General features: G+C 47.8%; 3 protein-coding genes and 3 long non-coding RNA genes across 10 annotated transcripts in view; 4 read left to right on the top strand and 2 right to left on the bottom strand.

The window, feature by feature from the left end:
• The first annotated feature begins 1,697 nt into the window (after positions 1-1,697).
• On the top strand, positions 1,698-2,017 carry LOC106941982 (uncharacterized). Its single transcript, XR_001423515.1, has 2 exons — positions 1,698-1,732; positions 1,823-2,017. It is a non-coding gene; the product is annotated as an uncharacterized LOC106941982 (long non-coding RNA).
• Positions 2,018-2,462: 445 nt separating this feature from the next.
• Positions 2,463-8,387, top strand: LOC106941978 (zinc finger protein 883-like). Its single transcript, XM_015025133.1, has 3 exons — positions 2,463-2,893; positions 3,009-4,365; positions 8,276-8,387. Exons 1-2 carry the CDS (start codon positions 2,641-2,643, stop codon positions 4,331-4,333), a joined length of 1,578 nt encoding a protein of 525 aa, XP_014880619.1. The 5' UTR covers positions 2,463-2,640; the 3' UTR covers positions 4,334-4,365; positions 8,276-8,387.
• ttc19 (tetratricopeptide repeat domain 19) overlaps positions 5,706-12,683 on the top strand; it is a 21,118-nt gene continuing 14,140 nt past the window's right edge. Inside the window, exons 1-11 of one of the 5 annotated variants that reach the window (XM_015025134.1) lie at positions 5,716-5,906; positions 6,060-6,190; positions 6,356-6,447; positions 6,757-6,867; positions 6,952-7,005; positions 7,087-7,143; positions 7,241-7,302; positions 7,514-7,599; positions 7,674-7,837; positions 7,912-8,074; positions 8,133-8,387. In XM_015025134.1, the coding sequence (XP_014880620.1) occupies positions 5,833-5,906; positions 6,060-6,190; positions 6,356-6,447; positions 6,757-6,867; positions 6,952-7,005; positions 7,087-7,143; positions 7,241-7,302; positions 7,514-7,599; positions 7,674-7,837; positions 7,912-8,074; positions 8,133-8,281 (1,143 nt within the window). In that variant the 5' untranslated portion in view covers positions 5,716-5,832 and the 3' untranslated portion in view covers positions 8,282-8,387. The other 4 variants (XM_015025135.1, XM_015025137.1, XM_015025138.1 and 1 more) reach the window with 4 other exon arrangements.
• Positions 7,394-7,797, bottom strand: LOC106941980 (uncharacterized). Its single transcript, XR_001423513.1, has 2 exons — positions 7,706-7,797; positions 7,394-7,568 (listed from the first exon to the last, which is right to left on the bottom strand). It is a non-coding gene; the product is annotated as an uncharacterized LOC106941980 (long non-coding RNA).
• On the bottom strand, positions 8,422-10,706 carry LOC106941981 (uncharacterized). The gene is made up of 2 exons (XR_001423514.1): positions 10,404-10,706; positions 8,422-8,725 (listed from the first exon to the last, which is right to left on the bottom strand). It is a non-coding gene; the product is annotated as an uncharacterized LOC106941981 (long non-coding RNA).
• Positions 9,131-12,683, top strand: part of LOC106941977 (anion exchange protein 2-like) — a 16,992-nt gene continuing 13,439 nt past the window's right edge. The window contains exons 1-2 of the mRNA XM_015025129.1: positions 9,131-9,824; positions 12,021-12,103. Of these exons, the coding sequence (XP_014880615.1) occupies positions 9,620-9,824; positions 12,021-12,103 (288 nt within the window). The 5' untranslated portion in view covers positions 9,131-9,619. The remainder of the gene's footprint in view (positions 9,825-12,020; positions 12,104-12,683) is intronic.

Below are 12,683 nucleotides of genomic sequence, written 5' to 3'. Positions count from 1 at the left end.
ATATGCTCAAAATAGAATTTTTTTTAAAATTCACTTAACACTACTTTAGATTATTAATTTCAGTATGTTTTAAATTACATATCAGTAAAGTATGCCTTAATTTTCTTTATTTAACCAGGTGAACCCCATTGAGATCCAGATCTTATTTTCAAGAGGGACCTGGGCAGAAGTCTGCAATACGCAGCAACCTGATTACAAAATAAAACTAATTAATACATATGCAGAAGTATGTCTTTTAGGCACCTTTAAAGTGTGTTTAATGTAATATCTAGGCATACTTTTTAAGTACCTAAAAAGTATGAATTTTTAAGGGCCTTAATAATATTTTACTATTTACTAAAATTGCATACAATAAAAAAATGATAATCATGATGTAATGTCTAAGAAAGTACCCAATCCATTTTCAGATGTTTGATGTAAAACCTTATAATCAAAGGCATTAGCTCCAGTTCACACTCCAGACCAGATGGTGGCGGTATTGCCACTTTCATTTATTTAAAAAACGCCACAGAGAGAAGAAAAAACTTGAACGCAGGGAAGATAACAGACGCTGTCCAAATTCGCCATTTTTGCTCGCATAATATTGCCTTAAAAGTAGAGAGGGCCTTGATAATAGTTACTAATTTTGGTAAATTCAAGCTGGTGACGTCCTAATCCGAGTTGGACGGAAACACAAGGGGACAACAACCGATGGAAATGAAATGTTGGTCACAACAGGAGCCGAAGGGACGAAGGATGCTAAGTGTTGCTAGCTGGTGGTAAGTTTGCTTATTAATTATCTTCATCTAAATATAAACAGTGCAATAAAGATATATAACTTACGTTGGTTTCATAAATAATTATTTTATCAATGTTATTGTGACTTGTATGATTATTACTATAGCAATCATTCAGCTTCATGTTACAACAGCATGGAGGCTCTGTTTGTTGCGACTTATACTTTTATTCATAAATTTAACCTGGTTTTAATTAAGCTCCTTAAGACAGAGAGACTTTGATATTGTGAGGTTGTTGTTCTAACTCGTTCATCAATGATTTTATCTTCAACATATGTTTGCAATCTAACTAAGCAAATGAAGATGAAAGAGGAAGCCAGAGAAATCGGGTGCTAGAAAACCTAAAGACTTTCTGTCTCAGAAGAGGCTCTGGCTCCACCAGATCACCAACCAGCTCTGAGGATGAACCTCCACATCGTCTTCATGGTGGAAGTTTGTTTTTTCAATGAGGAGCTGGCTACAGTTTCAACAACAATAACTGCTGTGTTACCAACACCAAGGGCTTAATAAACATGATTTGATTTGAAGGTAACTGGACAGAATTTTTCCCCTTGTTAATCTAACATTTATCTTTCATACATTTTATTCATTGTAAGCTTTCAGGGCCCTGTGATGGACTGGTGACCTGTCTAGGGTGAACCTCTGCCTCTCATCTGATGACTGCTGGAGATGGGCACCACCAGCCCCCCTCACCACCCTGCAAGGATCATCGTGTTCAGATCATGGATGGAAAGATTTTAAGGTAGTTTGTCTCCTTAAGTCCACACTTAAAACAGCTTCATAGTTAATGCCAGCATCAGCTGATTCTATGACATTGCTGACTGTTTTTTTCTACTTCTAACATAAACAGGCAAAGAAGAAACCCAGAAATGTTTTTCCACCCCAGGCATCCGGTCCCAATCGTCATCAGTTCTGATGATGTCACATACATGGCGAGTCCACAACGTCTTAAAATTGTAAGTATTATTTTTTATTTGCCGTTTTTCTGTTCTCTTTAAAATACAAATGCTTTCTCTGTTTAATTGCTCTATTGTTCTTTTTTGCAGGTTTCTGTAAAGTGCAGTGAATCGGAATGTTCTGTTGTTGATCCTCACTGTCATGTTTTATTGTCACACTTAAATTTTCATGTTCATTATGTTCACTTTAGATGTGTAAACTGATCATTTATGTAAAGTTCATGAAGTTGTGAGTAAAATTGGACAATTTTAAAATGTCGGTAATAAAACAAAGTATTTGAATTACATCATTGTGTAATTAATCTTTCCATGTAATTGTAGCCTAAATCAATGTAAGTACTGCAGTGTAGTTATGCATGTAATGTACAAAGTATGAATAAAGACTTATCAAAATTGTACTTTATTAGCAATAGCAGTAAATCAAAAATAAAAATTAAGTGTAATTTAAATACATTTCTTGTATATTAGTAGTATATTTAAAATATATTAAAAGTATATTTTTAATATAATTCTATGACAGAATTAGTACACTCAATACAAAAATGAAGCTGTTGAATGTTACATTTAAAAGTATACTTTAAGTATACCAAGTACAACTTGAAGTTGTTCCAAAAAAGTATGGTGAAGTATACTAAGTATACTAAAAGTTGTAATTTTATACAACTTAAGTACTACTAAAGTATACTAAGTACAAAATTAGTTGTTCCAAAATAGTACAGTTTAAGTACATCAATCAAAGTATGTTAAAATTTAGTATACTAAAGAATACTTTATTTTACTTGGGCAGCTGAGTTGAACCATGGAGAGAACTAAAACCTGCAGGATCCCAGGCTGGTTCTGAGAACCAGGATCATCAGCTAATTGTCAATCTTCATAGGAACCGACCCGACAGAACCAGAACCCCAGCGATGTCTGTTTTTTTTAGGAACTGGCCTCAGCCTCACTTCTGCCAACCAATCACATCCAACAACTCCTCAGTTCTGGTTCTGATGAAGGTTCTGGTTCTGTTCCAGGATGCGGCTGCTGGACCTTGCAGCGTCCAGATCAAATCAGAACCAGGCGATGACGTGGAGATCCAGTACTTCCCTCTCCTGAAGAAGCTGAGCGTCAAGCTGACTGACTGCAGGGCGTGGCTGGAGGGGCGGGACTTCCTGTCTCTGGGTGAGGCTTCTATTCTGACTTTCTGTTCTGTGGAGTCGGTTTATGGGCTGATGTAGCTGCAGGGTTCCTCAGAACCGGCTCAGGTACGTAACCTCTGACCTCTGCTCCTCCTCAGATGACCACCCTGAGCTGCGGCCGTGGGGCGCCACCAACAGCGGCAGGAGGATGACGTACTGCCCCATGTGCCAGCGGGGCTTCTACAAGCCGGCCCACCTGGAGGCCCACCTGTGGACCCACCGGGGCCAGAACCCCAACCAGTGCTGGGAGTGCGGGAAGACCTACCCGACCCTGATGAGCCTGGTGCTGCACCAGCAGGTCCACGGCCGCAGCGAGCCCTACCGCTGCTCCTACTGCGACCGCACCTTCGCCCTGAAGCGGGACTGGAAGACTCACCACCGGACCCACTCTGGGACCAAGCCCTTCAAGTGCTGGTTCTGTGGGGACGGCTTTGGCCAGCAGAACCAGCTGGACGAGCACCTGGAGGCCCACCAGGGGGAGCGGTCCTACCACTGCGACGTCTGCGACAAGATGTTTGTCTCGTACCAGGGCTTCAACTTCCACCGCCGAGCGCACAAGACCTCCAAGCGCCTGCCGTGCCTCAAGTGCTCCAAGACTTTCAGCAACCCTCAGAGTCTGAAGGTCCACCAGGCCACGCACTCCAGCAGGAAGCCGCACACCTGCCCCACCTGCGGGAAAGGCTTCAAGCTGCTGGGTGGCCTGCGCAGCCACCAGCGCGTCCACCAGGACCTGAGGGAGTACCGCTGCTCCGAATGCAGCAAGTGCTTCTCCAGCCTGCAGGGCCTGAAGCTGCATGACCGCACACACACGGGCCTCAAGCCCTACGGCTGTGCCGAGTGCGGCAAGAGGTTCACACAGGCGCCGCACCTCAAGGCCCACATGGTCACCCACACAGGCGAGCGGCCCTTCCTCTGCACCACCTGCGGCAAGAGGTTCACCCAGTCGTCCCACCTCAACTCTCACATCAAGCTGTTCCACCTGGGCGAGAAGCCGTTCAGCTGCGCCGACTGCGGTAAGCGCTTCACCATCGCTCACTACCTGAAGATGCACCGTCTCAGCCACACCAAGGAGAAGCTCTACCAGTGCTCCTACTGCGACAAGGCCTTCTCCTACCACAACTCCTGGAGGGCCCACGAGAGGATCCACACCGGCGAGCGCCCCTTCGGCTGCCGCGACTGCGGCCGGACCTTCATCACATCCGGCTCACTGCTGACCCACCAGCGTGCCGCGCACACCGGCGAGAAGAACCACTACTGTATAACCTGCGGCGAGTTCTTCTTCACCAGCTCCCTGCTGCGCGTGCACCAGCTGGACCACACCGGCGAGCGCCCGCATGTCTGCAGCTGCGGCAAGACCTTTAAGACCAAAGGAGTCCTGAGGTTCCACCTGAAGAGGTTCACGGACCACCGGCCGGTCCAGTGAGCTGGTTCTGGGCTGAGAGCACAGCCGGTTCTGTTGAGCAGAACGCCAGGAAGGTCAGCACACTGTAGCAGTCCTCAGCTGGACCAACTTGACTAACTGGACTGAACCAGGCAGAATTAAGAGTCGGAGTGATTCCTCTTCAGCTCTGAGATGATCTTTATTCCTGGTTCTGCAGATGTAAAAGGACCGGGTCAGAACCAGGAATCCGGCCGTTGGGCCAGTATTTGCTGCTAACATAGTCTCTGATTAAAAAATCTTGAATGTTTGGACCCGGTTCTGTTCTGGGTCCATTACGTCTCTCTGGTTCTGTCTTCCACAGAGACGCCCCCACCCATAGCTGGAAGGTCAGAGGTCACATGTCTGATCAGCTGAGCCTGATGTGGTTTATTTTGGACCTCTGGTTCAGACCAGTAGCACCATGTTTGGTTCCGAACCTGCAGGTTGAACCCGCTCCATGCCTGACCTTCACTGCTGACTTGGACAGAACCGGGTCAGTCAAAGTTGCTTCTTCATGCTGAAAGCATTCAAAACCAGGATTGGTTTTGCCTGGTTCTGACCCGGTTAATAATTCTAATCCCTGAACAGTTCAGAATCAAAATAAAACTGCTTTACCCTCCTGGCTCTGGTTCTCTTCTTCTTGAGTTTTAAGGCGGGTGACATCCGAATTATCGCCACCTACTGTGCTGGAGTGAGGGCCACAGGATTCTTCTCTTCTACTTAAACTAAAATCTTATATAATCCTATTTCCTTTAGAAATTTAATAAATGTACAGTGGACTTCACCATATGTCCCCACAGTAAATATGTGGCTCACACAGATATCTGTCATCCTTCCTCTGAAAAAACTGACTCATGATCTCAGTCACAAATCGGACACATTTTTGAGGCTTTGGGTCCTCTGGAGTCTTTTCTGCTTGATCCCTAGGATTTTAGTATTTTCTTATTTTGTTTTACAGCTCTATTTATCCCTGCCTGTTTTTTTGTTTTGTTTTTTTCCTCTTCTCTCTTGATGGCCATGAGGTGACTGGACTGGAGGAGACCGACGCCTTGTTTCTTGTTCATGTGGGGTATTTTGTTGTTTTTTTTGTTTCTTTTGTGTGTGTATGTGTGAGGCGGCACAAGTTTCTCTTTTGTTCTTTGTGTTGTAACTAATCTAAAATTAATAAAATAAGAAATGTAATAAATACTTTATTAATCTTGTGTGTATTCACTCTTAGTGCCTCCACACCATGTTTCCTTGATTGTTTTATTTTTTCTCCACTCACCCTGAATTCTTCGCACCACACTCACATTTCCCTTTTGGATGTTTACCTTTGGTTCTGATGGGTTCTACTTTCAGAAATGTTACCAAAATGAACTAAAACCAGTTCGGAAGAAGAAAACACCAATTATTTTTTATTATATTTCCTGAAAATCAGCGGAAATGTACATTTCCAGGCTTTTATTTTGAAGGTGCGGCATTTCACTTCATGACTTCCGTTCATTATGTAAATAGTAAAGATGGCGGCCTCTTGTGTGCTCCGAGCCGTCCTCAGCCGAACTCTGAGCCGGTCCAGATGTTCTGGAGGGGTCAGGTCAGTACCGACCAACATCAGCAGCTTCTCCTCATGGCGGTTTCTGATTGGCTCTAGCATTTATTAATATTGATGACGTATCAATACCTCATCCACCACAGGGAACCTGGGCTCACCTGGACCATCTGCATTAACAGCTTACCGCCCCTACAGGTGGCCTTTGACCTCTGCTCGGGTTGTTCCTGAGGCGGGACGCCGCGCAGCATGCTGGGAAGCTCAAAGCAGACGTCAAGACGGCACAAAATACCACCGAAGAAGAGGAGGAGGTCTGTGGGCGGCAGTCGGTATGTTCAGTCATTCACCTGTCAGAAACCTGGGGATGAGACAGACAGGTGGGATTCACCTCTGACCTGTCTCTCTCTGCTGACCTCTGACCTGTCTCTCTCTGCTGACCTCTGACCTGTCTCTCTCTGCTGACCTCTGACCTGTCTCTCTCTGCTGACCTGCAGCGTTCTCCCTGTTCAGCTCCACTGATGAAGATCAAAGGGACGAAGCTCAGAGGAAGGAGGACGACATCATTCTGCTGCTGAAGAAAGCCAAGGTACCAGAACCTGGACTGGACCGGAACCAGAACCGAGACAGACAGCTACAAGTTCTGTGTTCCCATGTCAGCTGAGACCAGCTGGGTGACCCAGAAACCAGGTCTGGACTTGAGAGCCGGATGTTCAGAACCGAGCCCGACCTTTACTCATCCAGAACCAGAGGCCCGTCGGGTCTGCAGGACGGACCTCTGCGGCCGGCTTCAGTCAGAGGGAACCAAGAAGTCTCCCACCGACTCGGGTCATCTGGACCAGAGAGACGAGTTCTGCAGGTCCAGTTGGTCAGAGTAACCGTCCGCTTTCTGTTGCAGCTCAGCATGCATCGCGGAAATCTGCAGGCGGCTTCGTCCTTCTTCCATCAGGCGGTCGCTCTCGCTCAGCAGACCCACAACAAGCAGGCCATCATCTACACCTACAGCCAGGTGAGCCTCCGTCCTCTCTGTCCTCTGTCTGTCCTCTGTCTGTCCTCTGTCTGTCCTCTGTGTCATTGCTGACTGAATGATCAGTGGCGTCCTCCTCAGATGGCGAACCTGGCCTACATTCAGGGTCACCTGGACAGCGTGAGTACGGTCCAGTCCAATCCAGGCTGGTTCTGGTCAGCTGGTTCTCCTCATCTTCATCTCTGCTCTTCTTCCTCTCAGGCAGAGAAGCTCTTCAAAGCAGCCATGAGCTACATGCTGGCTGGAGGAACTCCAGAGGTGAGACCCCTCACCTGCCCAGGTGTTCTGCTTCGGTTCTACCTGTCAGATGATCCATTTGGCTGAAAACTCCACCTCACTTCCTGTCTGTTTCCAGGACGACAACGCTGTCATTGAGATGTCTCTGAAGCTGGCCACCATTTACGCTGAGCAGAACAAGTAAGGGGCGGGACCACCTGAAGAACCAGTTCACTTCATGTCCAGTTCACCTGAAGAACCAGTTCACTTCATGTTCAGTTCACTTGAAGAACCAGTTCACTTCATGTCCAGTTCACCTGAAGAACCAGTTCACTTCATGTCCAGTTCACCTGAAGAACCAGTTCACTTCATGTCCAGTTCAGGTCACTAACTTCTCTCTTCTGTTGTGCAGGGCGGAACTGGCCGAACACGGTTTCAGTTTCTGTGTGGAATCACTGGAGGGCAAACTGGAGAAGCAGACAGAGGACGTGAAGACAGGTGAGGTAGAGGGGACAGGCGGGATAGAGGGGACAGGTGAGACGTTTCAGCGACTTGTGTGTTTCTGTGTCCAGAGCAGCAGGAAGCTCTAAGGAAAGACACTCACCTTCTGCTGGGTTTGTGTTTGGACTCGCGAGCGCGGTACCGAGTCTCAAGGATGGACTTGGACATGGCTGGACAGGACTACAGGAAAGCCCTGGACATCTGCCGCCAGGAACAGGGACAGGATCACCCACAGGTAGACACACCTGGAGACACACCTGGAGACACGACTAGAGACACCTAGTCTGAACTCTTCCATGTCCCCATCAGACTCTGGTCCTGATGAGCGACTTGGCCACCATCTTGGACCTGCAGGGTCGTCATGACGACGCATTGGTTCTGATCCAGCAGGCAGTGGACCTGAGCGTCTCTGTGGAAAACCCGGATCACCATGTTCTGGTGGAGAACCTGGCGGGGATCCTGCTGCACACAGGTGAGTTCACCTGGACGGACCGGACTGTTCTGGGTCTGACATCTGGTTCTGTCCGCAGGCCGGTTGGACGACTCGGCCCGGTTCTACCAGGAGGCTCTGGACCGGGCCCGGCAGGCGGGAGACCGGGCCGCGCTGGAGCGGATCCAGGATGGGCTGGAGGAGCTGAGGAAGAGGAGGAGCCAGGCGATGAAGGACGAGCAGGACTGACCCGGTTCTGATGACCCGCTCTGGGCCCAACTTGTGTCCCGTTGTTGTTTTCCATCATCTCTCCAGAACCTCCAGAACTTCTGACCCGTTACATGGTTCTGTTACTGAGCAGATGCAGCTCTGTGTTTTTAGTGTGTGTGTGTGTGTGTGTGTGTGTGTGTGTGTGTGTGTGTGTGTGTGTGCAGGTTCCCACAAGTGAGTCGTCCTGCTGTGTTTACTGAGTGCGTCTCCGTGACGACAGTGAGCAGGAGGGGGCGGGGCTAAGAACAGCTGTGTGTTGTGACAACATGAGTTTAAATAAATGATGTTTGGTGTTTTAGTCGTGATTCACCGATAATCTGACATGATGATGATGATGATGATGATGATGAGGCCCCTCCTCCTGGTTCTGATCCGACCGTAGATCTTTGTTTCAGGAAGTTCCTCCTGCAGTGAATCTATTTCCTGTTAACAAAATTAAAATAGTTTAGAAATAGAAACAAGAAGAAACGCCACGCCGGTTCTGACCCGGTCCAGGACGCCACGCCGGTTCTGACCCGGTCCAGGACGCCACGCCGGTTCTGACCCGGTCCAGGACTCCAAAGCCGCATGAACCTGTTGACACTGTTAGCCATGCTAGCTTTAGCATCAGCTGGATGGTTCTGAAGAACCCACCAGAACCGGATCTTTCATGGACTGGAGGAAGAGCAGCTTCTTTGATCAGAGGAACACCGAGCCATTGTCAGAACCGGACCGATCCAGGAAGGTGTGGAGTTCTGGACTGGTGGAACCAGCTCGGTTCTGTTGGATCCAGAACCCAACAGAACCGGGAAAACCCAAGGAGAACGGTGGTGGAGGTATCATACCTTGGGCCCATTCCTCCACAGTAGAGATCAGAACCCACCAGAACCTCGGTTCCAGACCAAGTGGACCGGCTTTCTGGAGCGACCGACCCAATCTGGACCTCCAGAACCTTCTTGAGCGAAACTGGCACGGAGGAGAACCTGGACCTGGTCCAATCGGACCTGGTTCTGAAAGTTCAGAACCTGCTGACGTCTTTCTGTTCATCATGCTGGAGAAATTCATCAGCCTGGTTCTGGCCCGGCCCGGCCCAGTCTGTGCAGTTCTGTGGGAACCGGCGCCTCCAGTGGGTCTCATGTGTTTCCAGGTAAACATGTTTGGGTTCAGCTCAGATAATTACCGGGTTCTGGTTCCGCCCACGCAGACGGGTCGCTTTAAGAACCGCTGCAGCCCGGCTGGTTCTGATCCGGCAGCACCGAAACGGACCAGCACACCCAGCAGGTACACACACACACACACACAGACCCATCAGGAGGTTCTGGTTCTGATGGTTCCTGCATGGAGGTGATGATGATGATGATGAAGCTCAGCCCGAGGGACCTTCATCATCATCATCAGGTCGTTGACCTGTGCTGCTCCTCCTCAGGTTTGACCTCTGACCTCAGACCCCGCATGGAGCGGAACCAGAACCCGGCGGCTCCTCTTCCTCACTGCCTCCACGATGATGAAGAGCAGCCGGTTCTGGACCAGCAGAACTCTCCAGGTGAGTGCCATGAAACGGGTCGGGGTTCTGATCCGGTTCTGGTTCAGAACCACTAGACCTGCTGCAGAGGTTCCTGAGGTCCAAAAGGTTCTGGAGGAGGTCTAAGTCTCTCCTGCTCCGGTGGTTCCGTCATGTTCTGATGGGTTCTCATGTCTCCATGAACTGGTTCGGGTCAGAACCGGGTCCGAACCCGATCCGCTGGTAACCGGGTGCTGGCTCTCCGCTGCTCTGAAGGTTGTGGTTCTGATGGCGGTCCAACATGCGGGTTGTTCTGACCTGAACAGGACTGACAGCTGCTGATGGTCAGAACCGCTGACCCAGACCCACAGAACCGGGTTCTGGCTTCTGGGAGGTTGATCTAAAAACATGCTAAGATAATAAAAAAAGTGAATCAAGACAAAGACAAGAACAGTAGAATCTGAAACAGAACCGGATCAGAACCTTCAAGTCGAGCAGTTCTCCTGACAGAACCGGGTCAGAACCAGGTCAGCTGACTGTGCTGGCAATTGATTGGATGGATGAATGAACGCATCATGAAGAGATCTGGTTACCCGGTTCCCATGGTAACCTGAGCCTCACCTGAGCTCCTGCTGTCGGCTGCGGAGATTAAAGGTCCATCAGGAGGTAACCAGCAGAATAGAACCGGAACCAGAACCTGGTCGGACCAGCTAAAGGACTGATGGAGAAAAAGATCCAGCCAGAAGATCAGATTAGATCCTAAAGCTGCAGATAATCTGGAGATGATAGAAACAGATGATCAGGGATTAAGCAGGTAAAACCAGACAGATCCAGATCTGGTTCTGAAGAGGGAAAACTAAAACAAACTAATTAAACTAAAACAAACTAAACTAGTTAAACTAAAACAAACTAAACTAGTTAAACTAAAACAAACTAATTAAACTAAAACAAACTAAACAAACTAAACTAAACTAAAACAAACTAAACTAATTAAACTAAAACAAACTAATTAAACTAAAACAAACTAAACAAACTAAACTAATTAAACTAAAACAAACTAAACAAACTAAACTAAAACTAACTAAACTAGTTAAACTAAAACAAACTAATTAAACTAATTAAACTAAACAAACTAAAACAAACTACAACATTGCAGATTAAAGCAGTGGTAGATGAAATCCAAAGAAATGACGTCTGGAGCCGATTCCGTCTCGTTTCTCTTTCTCTGTGCAGCACCAAGAACCTGCAGCAGAAAATGCTGCAGCAGGGAGTTAAATCAGCTGCAGCCCAGTTTTATAAACCAGGATCATCAAGTGATGGTTTCTCCTACAGGAGATGTTGAGATGCTGCGGCCTAGTCCAAACCTGAGAGCACATTCATATCCAAAATGTCTGATGATCCATCAGAACGCAGCTGATGCCAAGTTCAGAACAAAAAGTTTTAAAGGCTCAACTCGTTTTCTATGTGCGTTAAAAAGGAAACTGTAAAATCCGACCCAGATATTTAGACTCCGTTTGTGAAGCTGGAGCAGGAGGAGAGCAGCAGAGCTGCTGGTTCCCAGGATGAACCATCGCTTCCATCTTCTCCACATTCACAGCCAGTTCACACCGGAAAAAGGTCACAAGGTCATCCTAGAAACTGTTTCCTGTGGGATTACGTAACGTCCTGGTTAAATAACTCAGAGCTTCTTTACTTTGTCACTGGACGATCATTTGATCCAGAGGTTCTGTTCAGAGATTCTTGTCCAAAAACAGACAACTTCAATCGGGTCAGAACTTAAAGCAGCAAATTTGGGGTTTTAATCCAGGTTTTAAAGTCTGTAATCTACTAACTGGCTGGATTAACCTGGATTATAGATAAATCTGAGTGTCATCAGCAGAACATTTCTCCTGTGCTGTCTGGTGGTTTCACCAACTGGAAGCAGAACCACAGTGAAGTGGATCGGGCCAAGTCCAGAACCCTGTGGGACTCCACCAGCCCTGGCGCCGGAGGATGTGTCGGAACAAACTGGGATCACTGGGATGAAACCAGTCTGCTGCCGATCCCTCCATAGCAACTTGTTCAAAACGCTCTGAGAGAACGCTGTGATCATCTGGATCAGACCCAGAACCAACAGAACCTCTTCTATCATCTCATTTCTGCTTCTCTTCCAAGTTTCTCAGGGCTTTTATTTTGAAAAATGAAACACTTCAACCTACTCAGAGCCATATTTCCTCTCTTGTAACTCCACCCACTCAGGTCAAAGGTCAAATGATGTTCCAGCTGTTCAGCATCACTTGGTGAAGCAGAGCTCCAAAGGACCCATTGTCCCCGTATCCAAGGTAACCAAGTTGACCAAGGTAACCAAGGTGACCAAGGTAACCAAGGTAACCAAGGTGACCAACGTAACCAAGGTAACCAAGGTGACCAAGGTAACCAAGGTAACCAAGGTGACCAACGTAACCAAGGTAACCAAGGTGACCAACGTAACCAAGGTAACCAAGGTGACCAAGGTAACCAAGGTGACCAACGTAACCAAGGTAACCAAGGTGACCAAGGTGACCAAGGTGAACAGGTGGCACATTCTTCAGTTGAGCTGCCACCTGCTGGGGTCAGGGGGAGGAGCCTAACGTTGACTCTGACCCTCTATAGGTCATAGGTCATTCAGCATCATTTCATCTCTTTAGTTGTTTAATAGGGATGAGTGTTAGCATGCTACATGCTAACGGGCTAGTGGCGTGGGAACAGAACTGGGTCAGAACCGGGCCCAATACAAGGACGTCAAGAGACCCGGTGGGAACAGAACCGGGTGAAAGACGACAACAAAAGCTGTGGAATGTTTGTGGCTGAAACAGGAACCAGCAGCTGATCCTGGTTAATCCAGGTGGGATTAGGGGCGGGGCATCTGGGGGCGGGGACAGG

The sequence above is a fragment of the Poecilia latipinna genome, unplaced genomic scaffold (assembly GCF_001443285.1).
Source record: "Poecilia latipinna isolate Pla-1442-1.1 unplaced genomic scaffold, P_latipinna-1.0 Scaffold3967, whole genome shotgun sequence".
Lineage (NCBI taxonomy): Eukaryota > Metazoa > Chordata > Actinopteri > Cyprinodontiformes > Poeciliidae > Poecilia > Poecilia latipinna.
This window is presented reverse-complemented; position numbering and strand designations above follow the sequence as displayed.